The following is a 19,814-nucleotide window of genomic DNA, read 5'->3' on the forward strand; positions in this document are numbered from 1 at the left end:
AGGAAGAAGTAAGGAGATTAATAGAATGTTGAGAAAAATGGGTAGTAAAATCAGGATTTAAATATTTTCTCCTCCTTTTGGCTTTCTTTAAATTTAATATTTATCTATTTTAATTTTTTGAGGTGGAGTCTCCCTGTGTTGCCCAGGCTGGAGTGCAGTGGCACCATCTCAGCTCACTGAAACCTCTGCCTCCCGGGTTCAAGCGATTCTCCTGCTTCAGCTTCCTGAGCAGCTGGGATTAGAGGTGTGCGCCACAATGCCCAGCCAATTTTTGTATTTTTAGTAGAGACGGGGTTTCACCCTGTTGGCCAGGCTGGTCTTGAACTCCTGACCTCAAGTGATCCACCCACTTCAGCTTCCCAAAGTGCTGGGATTATAGTCGTGAGCCACTGCGCCTGGGCTTAAATTTAATATTTCATTTAAACATTAAATTAATGTAGCTATCTCTGGGTTAGAGCAAATGCCTTTTTGCCCATTTCAGGTCTGAGATATTGTTGTTGTAAGCTGTAGAACTAACAGCTAGCCCTCATTTTGCAACTGTTGTCAGCCCTTTTTGTAGCTGATTTTATTTATTTTAATTAATTATATATAAATCGTATTATAGTACTGTGGGAAAAAGTGTTTTTTTTTTTTTTTTATGTTGTATGATTTTATTTATAAAAAATTTCCAAAATAGGCAAATCCATAGAGATAGAAAGTAGATTAATGGTTGATAGGGGCCAGGGCAGGGGAGAATGGAAAATTATTGCTAATGAGTATAGAGTTTCTTTTTGAGATGATGCAAATAGTCTGGAATTAGGTAGCTGTGGTGGTTGCACAGCTTTATGAATACTCTCAAAACTACGAATTGTACACTTTATTTTTATTTATTTTTTTTTTCTTTTATTATTATTATTATTATTATTATTATACTTTAGGTTTTATGGTACATGTGCGCAATGTGCAGGTAAGTTACATATGTATACATGTGCCATGCTGGTGCGCTGCACCCACCAACTCGTCATCTAGCATTAGGTATATCTCCCAATGCTATCCCTCCCCCCTCCCCCCACCCCACAACAGTCCCCAGAGTGTGATGTTCCCTTTCCTGTGTCCATGTGTTCTCATTGTTCAATTCCCACCTATGAGTGAGAATATGCGGTGTTTGGTTTTTTGTTCTTGCGATAGTTTACTGAGAATGATGATTTCCAATTTCATCCATGTCCCTACAAAGGACGTGAACTCATCATTTTTTATGGCTGCATAGTATTCCATGGTGTATATGTGCCACATTTTCTTAATCCAGTCTATCATTGTTGGACATTTGGGTTGGTTCCAAGTCTTTGCTATTGTGAATAATGCCGCAATAAACATACGTGTGCATGTGTCTTTATAGCAGCATGATTTATAGTCCTTTGGGTATATACCCAGTAATGGGATGGCTGGGTCGAATGGAATTTCTAGTTCTAGATCCCTGAGGAATCGCCACACTGACTTCCACAAGGGTTGAACTAGTTTACAGTCCCACCAACAGTGTAAAAGTGTTCCTATTTCTCCACATCCTCTCCAGCACCTATTGTTTCCTGACTTTTTAATGATTGCCATTCTAACTGGTGTGAGATGGTATCTCATTGTGGTTTTGATTTGCATTTCTCTGATGGCCAGTGATGGTGAGCATTTTTTCATGTGTTTTTTGGCTGCAGGGAAAAAGTGTTTTATTTTAGCTGTTAAATTATTGAACCTTTCAGGGTCTTCATTTTCCTTGTCTGTAAAATGAGATAGTTGTGTTTATTCCTGCTAGCTACAGTTTAGTGATTTGAGCTTTGGGGTATTTTTGGATTTTGTGTAAGGAAATTTTCTTCTGTAGTTTTTCCACGTGGATCATGTGGTAGCCACTGACATACTAGAATTTAAATTTTACCCCTGAAATAATCTCCTTTATGAGTTACAAACTATTAGTACATATTTTATCTTATAATGATGAACAGTCTTGAAAATGTTAGGATGGAGGACATAATGCAAAGCAATGTCAAAATTTTCGTTTTATAAATCAAAGCAATAATGCTGGTAATGTTGACTGAATAAATTAAAACCTTTTTTTTTTGAAGACTTGGGATTCAGTAACAGGTAAACTTTGCCTGGGATAATTTTTTTTTTAGAACTATTTTATAAATATTCTTTGTTTTGCTTTGAGATTGCATTTACATTGCTTTTGTTCTTAAAGCTGTATTCAGTTAACTAATTGTTTTCTTAATCCAATGGTCAGTGGCTACTGTTAACAGCCAGTTTGTATGTGATCTTTCCTGACCTGAATGTTCCTGCTGTGTGTGAGTTGAATTAGATCATACTTGTGAAGTTCTCTTATGTCATTGATGGAAAGTCAATGCTAGAATTCCAAGTATTACTTTTATTTTGATGAAGAGTTCTCAGTCAGAAGCTTTGATTGCTCTGTGGGTACATGGTAAAATAGTACTTTTTAAAATGAAATGGTGTTAGTAGATGGTTTTTTAAAATTAATATTTATACTTGGCAAAATAAAAAAGCTGGCAATCCGTGCGGGTTTCCAGTTTTTTAATTTGAAAATCGAACTGCTTTATGGGAACCAAAAGTGTGGAAATCAGTACTCTAGATCAGTGTTTCTCAAACTGTGTGCCAGGAGATTTAGTAGGAGTTCAGAATTATGGTAAAATATTGCATACCAAATTGTTTCCCTATCTCCATCCCTCCACTTCCCCTTTTATGACACGGAATGGCATATTAATGGTTCTGAAAAATCATTCATTAAAGCAGCATGTTTGATATTTAGTTCAGGCTTTTCTAAATCTAGTTTTTTTCCCCCACTTAACCACTGGTTAATATCTTGTGAAACATGGTTTGAGAAATATTCCATATCCAAATCACTCAGAATAATTTATTAGAACCTACGGTTTGTTGAGAATTTAGTATATTCCAGGTACTATCTCATTTAGATGAAGTGAGCTACCCAGTATCACACAACTGGTTGGTTATCTGTGTTTCCAGTCCAGTTGTGTGTGTGTGTGTGTGTGTGCATGCGTGCATGCATTTAAGATGGACAACATGATGTTTTGAAGTGCACATACATAGTTGAAATGATTACCAGCCCAGCTTTGTTTTGCTTCACATTCATTACTCTAACCACTTAGGCTGTTCTGAAGCATTGCTCAGTTCTCAGTTTGAGGCTAAGTACCTAAGACTAGGATATTCAGAAGTTCATTTTATATGCCTTTTGACTTCCCTAACTACTGGAATATGGTTAAGGGAAGTATGATTTTATCAGAGCATACACTTTGTAGGTGATTTTAGTGACTTTTAATCCCAGGTTATTTTTCTTTCTACACAATGCTTGGAACGTAGAGCTTAGAATTTTTGCTGAGTGAATGTTGTCACTTTGTCAAAGAAGATTCTGTCAGCCTAAACTAAAAGCAAGAAAGTACATTTTACTTCTAAACTATTGTGGTACACATCTATACTTTTTGGCTCATTTATCGTTTTATATTTATGCCACTGGCTTGTTCCCTTTCTTGCTGCCTTTAGTGTGAGCAAGCCAAAAACACTATAAATCTTTTCTGCTATATTATGTTGTCTGAGGTTAACATTCTCTGGTAATTCTTGTAGTCCCGTGTGTTTCTTCCTTAGAAAATTTGGCTTCTTGACCATCTGATCAAGCTTGTATCAAGTAACACTTTGTCTTGTGACCTGATTTTCTGCCTGGTACACAATGAGCTAAACAAGCTTGGTTGATTATGCACTCCTGTTTGGAATCTGTAATGTCAGTGTTCAATCATGGCCTGAATTAAGGAACAAAATGATAAAGGTGGCTGGGTGCGGTGGCTTACGCCTCTAATCCCAGCACTTTGGGAGGCTGAGGCAGGTGGATCACTTGAGGTCAGGAGTTCAACACCAGCCTGGCCAACGTGGTGAAACCCATCTCTACTAAAAATACAAAAATCAGCTGGGCGTGATGGCGGGCACCTGTATTCCCACCTACTGTGAAGCTGAGGTGGGAGAATTGCTTCAGCCTGGGAGGCGGAGGTTGCAGTGAACCAAGATCATGCCTCTGCATTCCAGCCTGGGCAACAGAGTGAGACTCAGTCTCAAAATTAAATAAATAAAGGTTGTGAATGTGAATGTTACTATTCTTAGGGGGATGAAACCATAAATCAAGGTAGTTTTATTGGCCTGGAACTGAATCACAGCCCTTCAAACAGTATTTAAATTGTATAGGTGTCCTTGTGTAACACTGAAACTGTGGCCTATTGTTTTCCTTTTTAGTAAACTGATTTTCTTTATTAATAGCCAAGTGAACAATTGCTTACAACTCCTTGAGCTCAGAGAACTAATTTCAAAATGTTTAGACTGGAAACTTTCTCTTTCTTCTAATGAATGAGAGGTATGTCTTCCTTATTTTCTTGAAGGAGAGTTGAGAGAAAGAAGTCAGTGAGGACAGTATTTGTACTCTAGAAACAGATTTTCACAGACACCTTGAAGATAATGGTGGAACTGGGAACAGAACTCAGAAGTTCTGTTGTCTTTGTTTTGGAGTTCACTTGATGCTTTTGAAAAGGGAGGAGGACGTATAACCTGTCTTGAAAAGGGAACCAGTCTCTTTGACCTAGTGGTGAGACTTAGCATCGGAGTAAAAGTCTAGTGGGTACTGGCCTAGGAGCTGTGATGTGTGGCAAACATTTTGTGTTCTTAATCCTTCTAATTAGGAATTTCTGACTGTCTTGCCATGTGATACTCAAAGAGAATATAAACAATAGAATGTGACTAACTTAAAATTGTGACTGTCAGACTAGACAGAAAATGGGCTTCTTTTTTTGACACTTTAATCACCATTGGAACTTCTATTTTTAGATAAAATAAACACTTTGAGTTGATAATGAAGAGGTAGAAAAACAGCTGTGAAATTAGGAAAAAAGTAGTAAGTCTTTATATTACATTTGATGTACTGAATAAGTATTGGATACAAACTTGTATAGGCTTCAAGAGTATTTAAATTTCACATTATGTGACCTGATATAAATAGGTCTGAATTTGTAGCTCCTTGTCCTCTAAGGTGTCACGTATTGTGATAAGTAATCCTTTGAAATACCAGAGGCAAAAGAAATAATGCATTAAAACCACCCTTTTCCTTTCCTTCCTATATTTCTAGTGCTTCGTGTCGTCCTGGGCTGTTCTTTTAAGTGGGTAAGCATCAGGGCTAAGCTATGCTTAGGGAGTTGTTCTTGATTCAGAACCTGCTACTGAGTATCTTCACTAGAGTTGTTCACAGTAATTTTTTAGATCCTAGGGGGAAAGCAGCTTAGTTTGGTGGAAACAGTTGGGTTCCTGTTTCCAGTGATTCTAGGTAAGTAACTTAGGTTTTTTTTTATGCTCTTCTTTTATAGATGGGATGATAGAAATGACTCGGCTAGGTGTGGTGGCTCACACCTGTAATCCCAGCACTTTGGGAGGCTAACATGGGAGGATCGCTGAGCTCAGGAGTTCGAGACTAGCTTGGGCAACATGGCAAAACTCTGTCTCTACAAAAAGTGTAAAAATTAGCTGGGCATAATGGTATATATACACTTGTAGTCCCAGCTACTTGGGAGGCTGAGGTGGGAGAATCTCTGGAGCCTGGGAGGCAGAGGTTGCAGTGAGCCGAGATCGTGCCATTGCACTCCAGCCTGGGCAACAGAGTGAGACCCTGTCTCAGTTTAAAAAAAAAACAGAGAAATGAGTTACTGAATTTTGAGGGGTAAGATTTTGTGACTGTATACATTGGAAATATTTTGGGGAGAAGTTTGTTGTGAAGACTTGACGTATTAATAGGTAAGTGTAGGATAGATTCCCATAGTGCCTGACATATAATTGGCATTTGATTCATTATTATTCTTGATTTAGTGTTCCTCCCTTTAAAAGCATGGTTATTTTCTTTCTTTCTTTTTTTTTTTTTTTTTTTGACGTGGAGTCTCACTCTTTCACTCACTGCAACCTCTGCCTCTTGGGTTCAAGCAATTCTCCTGCCTCAGCCTGCAGAGTAGCTGGGATTACAGGCATGTGCCACCATGCCTGGCTAATTTTTGTATTTTTAGTAGAGACGGGGTTTTGCCATGTTGGGCCAGGCTCGAACTCCTGGCCTCAAGTGATCCTCCCTCCTTGGCCTTCGAAAGTGCTGAGATTATAGGCTAAGCCACTGTGCCTGGCCTAAAAGCATAGTTATTTTCAATCAACATGGTATAATGAAAAGAAGATGGAATTTTGGATTCAAGAAAGACCAAGGTTTAAAGCTCCTTTTCTTTTTCTTTTTTTTTTTTTTTTGAGACGGAGTCTTGCTCTGTGTTCTGCGCTGTGCCCAGGCTGGAGTGCTGCGGCGCAGTCTCAGCTTACTGCAAGCCCTGCCTCCCGGGTTCACGCCATTCTCCTGCCTCAGCCTCTCGAGTAGCTGGGACTACAGGCTCCCAACACCACGCCCAGCTAATTTTTATGTATTTTTAGTAGAGATGGGGTTTCACCGTGTTAGCCAGGATGGTCTCGATCTCCTGACCTCGTGATCTGCCCGCCTCGGCCTCCCAAAGTGCTGGGATTACAGGCGTCAGCCACTGTGCCCAGCCTAAAGCTCCTTTTCATCCCTTGGGCAATGTTCTGATTTTCTATTATTGCCTAACAAGTCTATCCAAAACGTAGTGGCTTAATACAATAACTTATTATTATCTCTCATGTTTCTGTGGATTGACAGGGTTCAGCTGGACACTTCTCCCCGTAAGGTCTTTCATGTGGTTGTGGTCAGATAGTACCTGGAGATGGGGCCATCTGAAGACTCTGACCTAGGCTGGATCCGAGATGGTTTTTTCCTTTTACTTGTCTGATGTCTCAGTGCTCTTTGAGATGGCCTCTCTATCCAGCAGAGTAGCCTAAACTTATGTGGCTGCTCAGGGTTCCAAGAGTTAGGAAGTAGAAGTTGCCAGGCAGTCAAGGGCTTTGGAACTGGCATAGTATTGTATCTATTAAACAAGTCACAGGGCCTCCCAGATTCAAGGGGCTTGAGAAATAAACTGCATGTCTTTAAAGGGAGTGGGAAGGTCACATTGCAGAAGAATATATGGGCTGAGAGGTCTTATTGGGGCTGTCTCTGGAAGGTCATCTGGGCACAATTTTTTTTTCATTTTCTTGTCTGTAAAATAGCAATAACAATATTTACCTCACAGAGTGGTTAAGTGGACTAGCACAGTGTCAAGCACATCATGTGTTTAGTAAATATAAGTAGACTTCCCCCCTTAATTCTCTAACGTAACAAATTACTTCTGATCTTCTACTTTTATTTTAAATGGCCACAAGTTTGCTCAGTATATGGTTTGGTTAACTGTTTCTTGACCCAGCTATGTTTCTCAGACCGTTGTAACTTAAAACAAACTTTATCATGGAAAATTTCAAACACATCAAAGTAAAGAGAATACCACATTAACAGAATAAGGTACAAAAACTGCATGATCATCTCAATTCATGCAGAAAAAGCATTTGACAGATCCAGCACCCTTTCATGACAAAAACACTCAACTAGGAGTAGAAGGAAACTCAGCATATCAAAGTGTATTTATGAAAAGCCCACAGTGGCTGGGCGTGTTGGCTCATGCCTGTAATTCCAGCACTCTGGGAGGCCAAGGCGGGAGGATCACTTGAGTCCAGGAGTTTGAGACCAGCCTGGGCAACAAAGTGAGACCTAATCTCTGCAAAAAATAAACACAGTTAGCCAGGCATGGTGATGTACGCCTATAGTCCTAGCTACTTGGGAGGCTTTAGTGGGAGGATTGGTTGAGTCTGCAGTGAGCCAAGATCGTACCATAGCACTTCAGTCTGGGCAACAGAGCAAGACCCTTCCCACCCTCACCCACCCCCTCCCCCCAACAAAAAGCCCACAGTGAACATCTTATTCAGTGGTGAAAGACCGAAAGCTTTCCCCCTAACATCAGGAACATGGCAAAGATGCCCATTCTTGCCACCGCTATTTCAACATAGTATTAAGAATCCTGGCCAGAGCCAATTTAGGCAAGAAAAAGAAATTAAAAGCACGCAAATTAGAAAGGAGGAAGTAAAATTATCTCTGTTCACAGATGATATGATCTTATTTGTTGAAAACCCTGAGGCTGGCTGCAGTGGCTCATGCCTGTAATCCCAGCACTTTCGGAGGCCAAGGCAGGCGGATCACGAGGTCAAGAGATCGAGACCATCCTGGCCAACATGGTGAAACCCCGTCTTTACTAAAAATACAAAAATTAGCTGGGCATGATGGCAGGCATTTGAAGTCCCAGCTACTCGGGAGGCTGAGGCAGGAGAATCACTTGAACCCGGGAGGCAGAGGTTGCAGTGAGCCGAGATCGCGCCACTGCACCCCAGCCTGGTGACAGAGCGACACTCCATCTAAAAAAAAAAAAAAGAAAACCCTAAACATTCCACAAAAAACCCTGTTATAACTAATAAATGAATTCAGCAAAGTTGCAGGATACAAAATCAACACACAACAATTAGTTATGTTTCCATACACAGTGAACAACTTGAAAAATTAAGAAAACAATTCCATTAACAATAGCATCAGAAAGAATGAGTTAGGAATGACCCTAACCAAAGAAGTGAAAAATTTGAATATTAAAAACCATAAAATACTGCTGAAAGTAATTAAAGAGCATACAAATAAATAGAAAGACATCCTGTGTTCATGGATTGGAAGACTTAATATTGTGAAGATATGAATTCTGCCCAAAGCAATCTACAGATTCAACAAAATACCTATCAAAATCCCAACAGCATTTTTTTTGCAAATAGAAGTTTCATCCCAAAATTAATTTGGAATCTCAAGGTACCCCTAGTAGCCAGAACAGTTTTCAAAAAGAAAAACAAAGCTGGAGGACTCAAACTTTCTGATTTCAAAATATATTATTAAGCTACGGTAATAAAACTAGTGTGGTACTGGCATAACAACAGACATATAGACAATGGAATAGAGACTCCAGAAATAAACCCTTGCATATGTGGTCAGATGATCTTGGACAGAGGTGCCAGGACCACTCTGTGGAGCAAGGACAGTCTCTTCAACAAATAGTGTTGGGAAAACTGGACTTTCACATACAAAACAAAAAGTTGGACTCATATTTTACACTATATAAAAAATAAACCCAAAGTGGATTAAAGACTTAAATATAAGACCTAAAACTGTAAAATTCCTAAAAGAAAACTTAGAGGAAAGGCTTTATGACTTTGGATTTGGCAGTGATTTCTTGCATATGACACCATAAGCACAGGCAACAAAAGCAAAAATAGGCAAATAGGATTGCATCAAACTTAAAAACTTTGGTTCATCAACGAACAAAATCAACTTGAAAAGGCAACCTGTGGAATGGGAGAAAATGTTTGTAAATTGTGTATCTGTTAAAGTATTAATATCCAGAATGTAGAAAGAACAACAACTCAACAACAAAAGATCAAATAAACAGATTAAAAAATAGGCAAATGACTTGAATAGTCATTTCTCCAAAGATGATAAACCAATGGTCAAGATGCATTTGAAAAGATATTCAATATCACTAATCATCGGAGAGATCCAAATCAAAACCACAACGAGATATCACCTCACATCCATTAGGATGGCTACTATTAAAAAACAAGCTCTCCCTCTCCCTCTCCCGTCTCCCTCTCCCGTCTCCCTCTCTTTTTTTCGGTCTCCCTCCGAAGCTAGACTGTACTGCTGTGATCTCGGCTCACTGCAACCTCCCTGCCTCGGGCTCCTGTGATTCTCCTGCCTAGTGCCTGGGATTGCAGGCGCGCACCGCCACGCCTTACTGGTTTTTGTATTTTTGGTGGAGACGGGGTTTCGCCGTGTTGACCGGGCTGGTCTCCAGCTCCTGGCCTCCAGTGATCTGCCCGCCTTCGCCTCCCGAGGTGCTGGGATTGCAGACGGAGTCTCGCTCACTCAATGCTCAGTGCTGCTCAGGCTGGAGTGCAGTGGCGTGATCTCGGCTCGCTACAACCTCCACCACCCAGCCGCCTGCCTTGGCCTCCTAAAGTGCTAAGATTACAGCCTCTGCCCCGCGGCCACCCCGTCTAGGAAGTGAGGAGCGTCTCTGCCTGGCCGCACATCGTCTGGGATGTGAGGAGCCCCTCTGCCCGGCCGCCCTGTCTGGGAAGTGAGGAGCGCCTCTGCCCGGTCGCCCCGTCTGGGAATTGAGGAGCACCTCTGCCCGGCCGCCCCATCTGGGAGGTGAGGAGCGCCTCTGCCCGGCCGCCACCCTGTCTGGGAGGAAGTGAGGAGCGCCTCTGCCCGGCCGCCCCGTCTGGGAAGTGAGGAGCGCCTCTACCTGGCCGCCCCGTCTGGAAAGTGAGGAGCGCCTCTGCCCGGCCACCCAACGTCTGGGAAGTGAGGAGCGCCTCTGCCCGGCCTCCTCGTCTGGGAGGTGAGGAGTGCCTCTGCCCGGCCGCCACCCCGTCTGGGAGGAAGTGAGGAGCACCTCTGCCCGGCCGTCCCGTCTGGGAGATGAGGAGCACCTCTGCCCGGCCGCCCCGTCTGGGAGGTGAGGAGCGCCTCTGCCTGGCCGCCACCCCCTCTGGAAGGAAGTGAGGAGCGCCTCCGCCCGGCCGCCCCATCTCGGAAGTGAGGAGCGCCTCTGCCCGGCCGCCCCGTCTGGGAGGTGAGGAGCGCTTCTGCCCGGCCACCACCCCGTCTGGGAAGTGAGGAGCGCCTCTGCCCGGCCGCCCCGTCTGGGAGGTGAGGAGCGCCTCTGCCCGGCCGCCCATCGTCTGGGAAGTGAGGAGCTACTCTACCCGGCCGCCCCGTCTGGAAAGTGAGGAGCGCCTCTGCCCGGCCGCCCCGTCTGGGAAGTGAGGAGCGCCTCTGCCCGGCTGCCCCGTGTGGGAAGTGAGGAGCGCCTCTGCCCGGCCACCCCGTCTGGGAGGGGAGGAGCGCCTCTGCCCGGCTGCCACCCCGTCTGGGAGGAAGTGAGGAGCGCCTCTGCCCGGCCGCCGCGTCTGGGAAGTGAGGAGCGCCTCTGCCCGGCCTCCCCGTCTGGGAAGTGAGGAGCACCTCTGCCCGGCCGCCCCGTCTGGGAAGTGAGGAGCGCCTCTGCCCGGCCACCCATCGTCTGGGAAGTGAGGAGCGCCTCTGCCCGGCCACCCTGTCTGGGAGGTGTACCCAACAGCTCCAAAGAGACAGCGACCATCGGGAGCGGGCCATGAGAACGATGGCGGTTTTGTTGAAAAGAAGAGGGGGAAGTGTGGGGAAAGGAAGGAGAGATCAGATTGTTGCTGTGTCTGTGTAGAAAGAGGTAGGCATAGGAGACTCCATTTTGTTCTGACTAGGAGAAATTCTTCTGCCTTGGGATGCTGTTGATCTATGGCCTTTCCCCCAGCCCTGTGCTCTCTGAAACATGTGCTGTGTCAACTCAGGGTTAAATGGAAAACAAACAAACAAACAGAAAAAAACAAACAGGGAATTATGAGTGTTAGTGAAGATTATGAGAAATTGGAACCATTCTTGTGCACTGTTAGTGGGACTGTAAAATGGTGCAACTGTGATGGAAAACAGCATGGCAGTTCCTCAAAAAATTGAAAATAGAATTACCATGTAATCCATCAAACTCACTTCTGGATATGTATCCAGAAGTATTCAATGCAGGACCTCAAAGAGGTATTTGCACACCTATGCTCATAGCACATTCAGGATAGCTAAGAGGTGAAAACAACCCACATGTTCTTGATGAATAAATGAAATATGGTATATACACGCAATGAAATATTATTTAGCTTTAAAAAGGAAATAAATCCTGTCATATGCGACAGTGTGGGTGAACCTTGAGGATATTGTGTTAAGTGAAATAAGCCAGTCAAAAAAAGACAAATACTGTATGCTTTCACTTATATTAGATATTATTACTGAAACACCAGGGGTGTGTTCTAGGTCATGCTGCTTGCTGCACAGAAAGCCAGTTGCTGAGATAATGAGTTTTGCCAGAGAAGGAGGTTTTAATTGGGTGCTGTAGCTGAGGAGAGGGGAACTCAGTCTCAAATCCATCTCCCTGGCTGACTACAATTAAGGAGTCATAATATAGCAGGGAAGAACTGTAGCTACATGCAGGAAAATAGGAATTAGAGAGAGATAAGGAAGAGAAGTTGGTCAACAGGAAGCAGGAGGTCACTTAGGCAATCATGATGGGTTGAGGGGTTTGAGGTTTCATTGTTTAGATGCAGTGATCTGGTATGTTTCAGTTCCTTGATATCATCTGGGAGACCTGATGGTTTCCTGAGAAAGGAACTCAGATAAGACAAATGTAACTTTTTCAAGTTTTAAGACTGGGAGGGTCAATTTCTATCTTTATTCAAAAGAAACTATAATGGTCAGTTCTATGGGACAGTTGGGTTGTTGGTGTCAGTATCAAAAATTATAAATTCATAGAAACAGAGGTAGAATGGTGGTTACTAGAGAATGAAGGGGAGAAATGGGTTGTTGTTGTTTAATGGGTATAGAGTTTCAGTTTTGCAAGATGAGAAGGTTCTGGAGACGTTTCACAGCAGTGTGAATATACTTAACACTTCTGAACTGTACACTTAAAAATGGTTAATATGGGCTGAGTCTGGTGGCTCATGCCTGTAATCCCAGTATTTTGGGAGGCTGAGGCAGGCAGATTGCTTGAGCTTAGGGGTTCAAGACCAGCCTGGGCAACATGGTGAAGCCTCATGTCTACAAAAAATACAAAAATTAGCCGGGTGCAGTGGCATGCACCTGTAGTCTCAGGAGGTGGAAGTTACAATGAGTTGAGATCATGCCACTGCGCTCCAGCTTGGGTGATGGAGGGAGACCCTGTGTCAGAAAAAAAAAAAAGAAAAGGTTAAGATGGCAAATTTTTATGTATTTTCTACCACAAAATGTGTAGACAGAATAATATAACAAATCTACATGTATACAGCTTCAACAATTATCAACTTATAACCAATCTTATTTTATTTCTGTCCTCATCGAACACCCTGTCTCTTGATTAGCAATTGATAGAGTTTTTGAGCTCTTAGAGTGAAGGGGTGGACCCTTAACATAGCTGGAAATCATGGGAAAGCTAGTGACTTGTGTGAATGCGGAAGAAAAGTGGTACTAGTAAGTGGAGTGATATGAAGCCTTTATAAGGAAAATCTAGAAACACGAAATATAATATCTTTAGAGTATCATTTTGGGGTTTCCAAGTATCTAAGAGGCAGATTAAAGAAATGGAAGTGAGATAGTTTTTTGAGACCAGACTTTGTTCTGAAATCAGACTTAAGATACAAATGTGCATTTTTTACTTTGATAATTAGAGAATGAATATCTTGTATATTCTAAAAAGTTCTCTGTTTTTCCCGTAATGTTGATTGCAGGAGGATAGTCCAGGGCTGTGTGGTTTGTTTTATAATTAGCTACTTTTATCAAGAATAATTAGCAGAGCATTTGGGAAGAGTTTTGGCTTTTCTTCCCTGAAATCAAAATATAACTATTTAGAAAGCTTTTATTGTTGCTTATGAGTACTTGTCACTTCCAAATGACAGGAAGAACCATAGAGCACTTCTACAGTTTCATTTATATCTCTTAAGTGTCATGTTCCTGTGAAGGAGCTGTAGTGGTTGACAGCCTGGTTCCTAGAACTGAGAGGAGAAGCCAGCTGAGCTGCTGGATTGGGTGGGGACTTGGAGAACTTTTGTGTCTAGCTGAAGCATTGTAAATGCACCAATCAGCGCTCTATGTCTAGCTAAAGGATTGTAAACACACTAATCAGCACTCTGTAAAAATGTACCAATGAGCACTCTGTAAAATGGACCAATCAGCACTCTGTAAAATGGACCAATCAAGCAGGACGTGGGCGGGGACAAATAAGGGAAGAAAAGCTGGCCACAGCAGCCAGCAGCGGCAACCAGATTGGGTCCCCTTCCACGCTGTGGAAGGTTTGTTGTTTGGCTCTTCTCAGTAAATCTTGCTGCTGCTCACTCTTTGGGTCTGCGCACTGCCTTTATGAGCTGTAACACTCACCTGGAGGGTCTGTGGCTTCATTCGTGAAGTCAGCGAGACCACGAACCCACCGGGAGGAACAAACAATTCCGGAGGCGCCACCTTTAAGAGCTGTAACACTCCCTGCGAAGGTCTGCGGCTTCACTCCTGAAGTCAGCGAGACCACGAACCAACCAGAAGGAAGAAACTCCGGACACATCTGAATATCTGAAGGAACAAATTCCGGACACACCATCTTTTTTTTTTTAGATGGAGCCTCGCTCTGTCGGCCAGGCGGGAGTGCAGTGGTGCAATCTCGGCTCACTGCAAGCTACGCCTCCCGGGTTCACACCATTCTCCTGCCTCAGCCTTCCCAGTAGGTGGGACTACAGGCGCCCGCCACCACGCACGGCTAATTTTTTGTATTTTTAGTAGAGACGGGGTTTCACCGTGTTAGCCAGGATAGTCTCAATCTCCTGACCTTGTGATCCACCGTCCTCCGCCTCCCAAAGTGCTAAGATTACAGGCGTGAGCCACCGTCCCTGGCCAGGACACACCATCTTTAAGAAGTGTAACACTCACCGGGAGGGTCCGCGGCTTCATTTTTGAAGTCAGTGAGACCAAGAACCCACGGAAAGGAATAAATTCCAGACACAGAACCGTGACTGGGACCATGTGGAGTGGGGACTTCACATGATCCCGATCCGAGATCGCACCACTGTACTCCAGCCTGTGCGACAGAGTGAGACTCTGTCTCAAACAAACAAACAAAAAAAATGAAATAAAGAGATTAGATGCCCCTTGCCATGCAGAAAGTTAGGGAAATAGTGTACTAGTTACAGGAAGCTTTTAGGCAGTGCTGAGCTTGATGAGTTCAAAGAATCAAAAGAAGGCCAGTGTGTGGCTGGAACACACTGAAGGAGGGGAGGGGTGGGTAGTCTAAAATGAGATTGTCAAGTTGAACACAGACCAGCCTTGTAAATCATGTTAAAGAATTTAATTTTATTTTAAGTGTTTTTGTAAATAATTGAAAGTTTAAGCTGGGTAATGACATGGTCTGTTTTATGCTTTAAAAAAGATGGTTCTTTTTTGATTTCAGATTGGAAAGGACTAAAAGAGAAGCAGGACACGACTTAAGAGAGAAGATATTCAGGCTGGGCGTGGTGACCCACGCCTGTAATTCCAGCACTTTGGGAGGCTGAGGCAGGCGGATCACTCGAGGTCAGGAGTTCGAGATCAGCCTGGCCATCATGGCGAAACACTGTCTCTACTGAAAATACAAAAATTAGCCGGGTGTGGTGGCACATGCATGTAATCCCAGCCACTCTGGAGGCTGAGTTGGGAGAATTGCTTGAACCCAGGAGGCAGAGGTTGCAGTGAGCCAAGATTGTGCCACTGCACTCCAGCCTGAGTGACAGAGCGAGACTTCATCTCAAAAAAAAAAAAAAAGAGGGGAAGATATTTAGTGCTCAGAGCCAGTGCTGGCTTGGGTTAAGGTAGAGGCGGCGGCACAAGGAGTATGTAGATTTGGGAAATGTGTTTGTGTTTGGAGTACCAGGACTTAGTGGTGGGAGGTGAAAGAGAGGTGTTAGGAATGACCCCTGGGTTTCTAGTATAAGCAAACTGGTATGCCACCTCTCGAGGGTGTGTGTGTGTGTGTGTGTAAGAAAAAGCATGTGAGAGAGCATACATACAAGAGTGAGTGAGTCTGGAATTTAGAAGACTGGCCTGGGATAGAGATATACATTTGGGGGCAGTTGGCATATAGAGATATTTAAAGCAGTAGGAATGAGTGAGAGAGGGAGAGAGAAGAAAGAGGGCCTAGCACTGTGATTTCATTTTGCTATTGACTCTTTTTTTGAATTTAATTTTAGACATTAGAATAGATAAGGTTAGCTTTCCAAAATCAGTCTCATTTGTATTCGGCGTTCAGATAAACTCATATATATGCATATATTATTATTATTATTTTTGATACAGGGTCTCGCTCTGTCACCCAGACTGTAGTGCAGTTGCACCATCACAGCTCACTGCAGCCTCAACCTCCTGGGCTCAGGCGATCCTTTGGCGTCAGCCTCCAAGTAGCTGGGACTACAGGCATGCGCCACCATGCCTGGCTAATTTTTAAATTTTTGTAGAGACAAGGTCTCACTATGTTGCCCAGGCTGATCTCAAGCTCCTGAGCTCTAGCAGTCTTCCTACCTCAGCCTCCCAAAGTGTTAGGGTTATAGGTGTGAGCCACCACGCCTGACCAGATAAATTTTCGTAATGGGAGAGAAAGGGATGGAGTTGCAGCTTTCTGGGAGGGTAGGGGCTGAAGAAGTAGAGGAGGACTCAGGGATTTATGTGGTCTCCAGATTACTTCATTTCTGGAGTAGTTTACAGTATGCCCGTTATGAATGTGTCTCATCCTTCATGTGTGTAGCGGAGGAAAAAGGTTGAGTTTCTGATCCTCAAGGTAAAGTCGATATTAATAGTTATCTAAAGTTTTCTACATTCTGGCCCCTGTCTTCCTGTCTGCATGTCCACATTCATACCACTCCCTTCCAACCTCCGTGCATGCTGTTTTCTATCATCATGGTCCTAAACCTAGAATTTCCTTTTTCATTGGACAAATATTTTAGGTCTCTGTTTCAGTCAGAGCTTTCCCTAGTTCCCCCAGGCAAACTTTGTATTTGTTTCTGTTTCTAGTGTTCATTGATTATAGCAATTATTGTATTAAATTTGCTGTTTCTTGGTTTGACTGTCTCCTCCAGAAACTAATCTTTTTGACATGAGGGATTTTTTTTTTCTTTTAAAAAAGCACTTGAGGGCCAGGCATGGTGGGTTATGCCTGTAATCCCAGCACTTTGGGAGGATCACTTGAGCACAGGAGTTCGAGGCTACCATGAGCCGTGATTGTGCCACTGCACTCCAGTCTAGGTGACAGAATAAGATCCCATCTCTTTAGAAAAAAAGCATTTGAGTGTTTGAATTACCATCCTGTCTTTCTTTGAAGAGCCAAATACAGTTTACATCATCTTCAGGTAAAACAAAATTTAGGGTTCAGAAACTATACGGCATAAGAAAATAGTTGAACTGGGCACAGTGTCTGATGCCTGTAATTCCAGCACTTTGGGAGGCCAAGGTGGGCAGATTGCTTGAGCTCAGGAGTTCTTTCAGACCAGCCAGGGCAACGTGGCAAGACCTTATCTCTACCAAAAATACAAATAGCTGGGCATGGTATGTGCCTGTGGTCCCAGCTGAGGCGGGGAGGATTGCCTGAGCCCTGGAGGTCAAGGCTACGGTGAGCCAAAATTGTGCCACTGCGCTCAAGCCTGGGCAACAGAGTGAGATCCTGTCTCAAAAAACAAATAAATAAATAAAAAAGAAACAAAATGGTTGAAAATGTCTTTCCCATGCCTTTGGAGTCTAGGATGAGGTTTAAAAAAAAAAATGTGTTTCCCAGGTCTATTTTAATAGGTAGTTAAAATATACTTTAAAAAATTATTATAAGGCAGTCTCTAAAGTGTATTCTTATGCCCAAAGCTTGATATTACTTAAAAGAAAGATTTATTACTGCAGGAAATAGAAATTGACTTAATGGAATTCTTTTGGTTATTTGAATTGTCATTTCTGTAGGGTATTTGAGAATTGTTAGGTTTTATTTGGAACCATTGATAAACAGAAGATAGAATAGAAATAGTGTACTGCCTCATTGTTCCTAATCTACAAATTGATTTATGCTGTTATTCAGTTTATGTGTCTCTCTCTCTTTTTTTTGAGATGGAGTTTCGCTCTTGTTGCACAGGCTGGAGTACAATGGCACGATCTTGGCTCACTCCAACTTCCACCTCCCGGGTTCAAGTGATTCTCCTGCCTTAGCCTCCCGAGTAGCTGGGATTACAGGCATGTGCCACCATGGCTAATTTTTTTTTTTTTTTTTTTTAAAGTAGAGATGGGGTTTCTCCATGTTGGTCAGGCTGATCTCGAATTCCTGACCTCAGGTGATCTGCCCGCCTGGGCTCTGAAAGTGCTGGGATTACAGGCATGAGCCACCACACCTGGCCCAGTTTATGTCTTTTGCATGTACACAGTAAAAAGTAGCAGTCTCTTTCTTTACGTAGTAAAAAGTAGCAGTTTCTTACTTTTTTTTGAGACAGTCTCGATCTGTCACCCAGGCTGAAGTGCAAGGGCACTATCTGGGCTCACTGCAACCTCTGCCTCCTGGATTCAAGCAGTTCTGCCTCAGCTTCCCAAGTAACTGGGACTACAGGCACACGCCACCACACCCCAGCTAAATTTACATTTTTAGTAGAGATGGAGTTTCACCATGTTGGCAAGGGTGGTCTTGAACTCCTGACCTCAAGTGATCCACCCACCTTGGCCTCCCAAAGTGTTAGGATTACAGGCGTGAGCCACCGTGCCCAGACTAAAAGTAGCAGTTTCTATACCCATCATTATTATTTTACTGTGTTGATATGTATATAGTGGAGCTTTTTTGTGAGATTTGAAGAGAAAATTAGACGATGAATATATTCTAATTAAAAAAATAGGCCGGGCGCGGTGGCTCACACCTGTAATCCCACCACTTTAGGAGGCCAAGGCAGGCAGATCACCTGAGGTCAGGAGTTCGAGACCAGCCTGACCAACATGGTAAAACCCCGTCTCTACTAAAAATACAAAATAGCTGGGCATGGTGGCAGGTGCCTATAATCCCAGCTACTTGGGAGGCTGAGGCAGGAGAATGGCTTGAACCTGGGAGGCGGAGATTGCAGTGAGCCAAGACCGTGCCATTGCACTCCAGCTTGGGCAGCAAGAGCGAAACTCTGTCTAAAAAAAAAAAAAGGCCAGGCGCAGTGGCTCACGCCTATAATCCCAGCACTTTGGGAGGCTGAGGCAGGGGGATCACCTGAGGTTGGGAGTTCGAGACCAGCCTGACCAACATGGAGAAACCCCATCTCTACTAAAAATAAGCCGGGCGTGGTGTTGCATGCCTGTAATCCCAGCTACTCGGGAGACTGAGGCAGGAGAATCTCTTGAACCTGGGAGGCGGAGGTTGTGGTGAGCCAAGATCACACCATTGCACTCCAGCCTGGGCAACAAGAGCGAAACTCTGTCTCTAAATAAATAAATAAATAACCTAAATTTTAAAATAAAAAAATCTTTGACACTCTACTTTTCAGCTGTCAGTGGAAACCACTTAGGTAGCTATGAAGCAATTCTGCAAATATTTTATGGAATTCTATATTTGCCAGAGTATAATAGAAAAAACTAGGCTGGGACTGGGCGTAGTGGCTCGTGCCTGTAATCCCAGCACTTTCGGAGGCCGAGGCGGGTGGATCACCTGAGGTCAGAAGTTTGAGACCAGCCTGACCAACATGGTGAAACCCCGTCTCTACTAAAAATACAAAAATTAGCCAGGGGCTTGTAATCCCAGCTACTTGGGAGGCTGAGGCGGGAGAATCACTTAAACCCAGGAGGTGGAGGTTGCAGTGAGCTGAGATCACGCCATTGCACTCTAGCTCCTGGGCAAGAGAGCGAGACTCCATCTCAAAAAAAAAAAAAGAAGGCCGGCCGGGTATGGTGGCTCACGCCTGTAATCCCAGCACTTTGGGAGGCTGAGGCAGGTGGATCAGCTGAGGTCAGGAGTTCGAGACTAGCCTGACCAACATGGAAAAACCTCATCTCTCCTAAAAATACAAAATTAGCCAGGTGTGTTGTCGCATGCCTGTAATCCCAGCTACTCAGGAGGCTGAGGCAGGAGAATCATTTGAACCCAGGAGGTGGAGGTTGCTGTGAGCCGAGATCATGCCATTGCACTTCAGCCTGGGCAACAAAAACAAAAACAAAAAAGAAA

The 19,814-nt window shown here is 43.5% G+C and overlaps 2 protein-coding genes across 4 annotated transcripts in view; both read left to right on the forward strand.

The window, feature by feature from the left end:
• The window catches only part of LOC100447686 (neuroblastoma breakpoint family member 12), a 2,265,351-nt gene that overhangs the window by 1,938,671 nt on the left and 306,866 nt on the right, over positions 1 to 19,814 (forward strand). Inside the window, 1 exon segment of the mRNA XM_055078592.2 lies at positions 18,373 to 18,392. Within this exon segment, the coding sequence (XP_054934567.1) occupies positions 18,373 to 18,392 (20 nt within the window).
• RNF115 (ring finger protein 115) overlaps positions 1 to 19,814 on the forward strand; it is an 84,434-nt gene that overhangs the window by 17,425 nt on the left and 47,195 nt on the right. The window contains exon 2 of one of the 3 annotated variants that reach the window (XM_054553627.2): positions 15,075 to 15,196. The exons of the other annotated variants lie outside the window; for them this stretch is intronic. The gene's annotated coding sequence lies outside the window, so the exon portion shown is untranslated. The remainder of the gene's footprint in view (positions 1 to 15,074; positions 15,197 to 19,814) is intronic. 3 annotated transcript variants of the gene reach the window in all.

Source organism: Pongo abelii, chromosome 1, assembly GCF_028885655.2.
Source record: "Pongo abelii isolate AG06213 chromosome 1, NHGRI_mPonAbe1-v2.0_pri, whole genome shotgun sequence".
Taxonomy (NCBI): Eukaryota; Metazoa; Chordata; class Mammalia; order Primates; family Hominidae; genus Pongo; species Pongo abelii.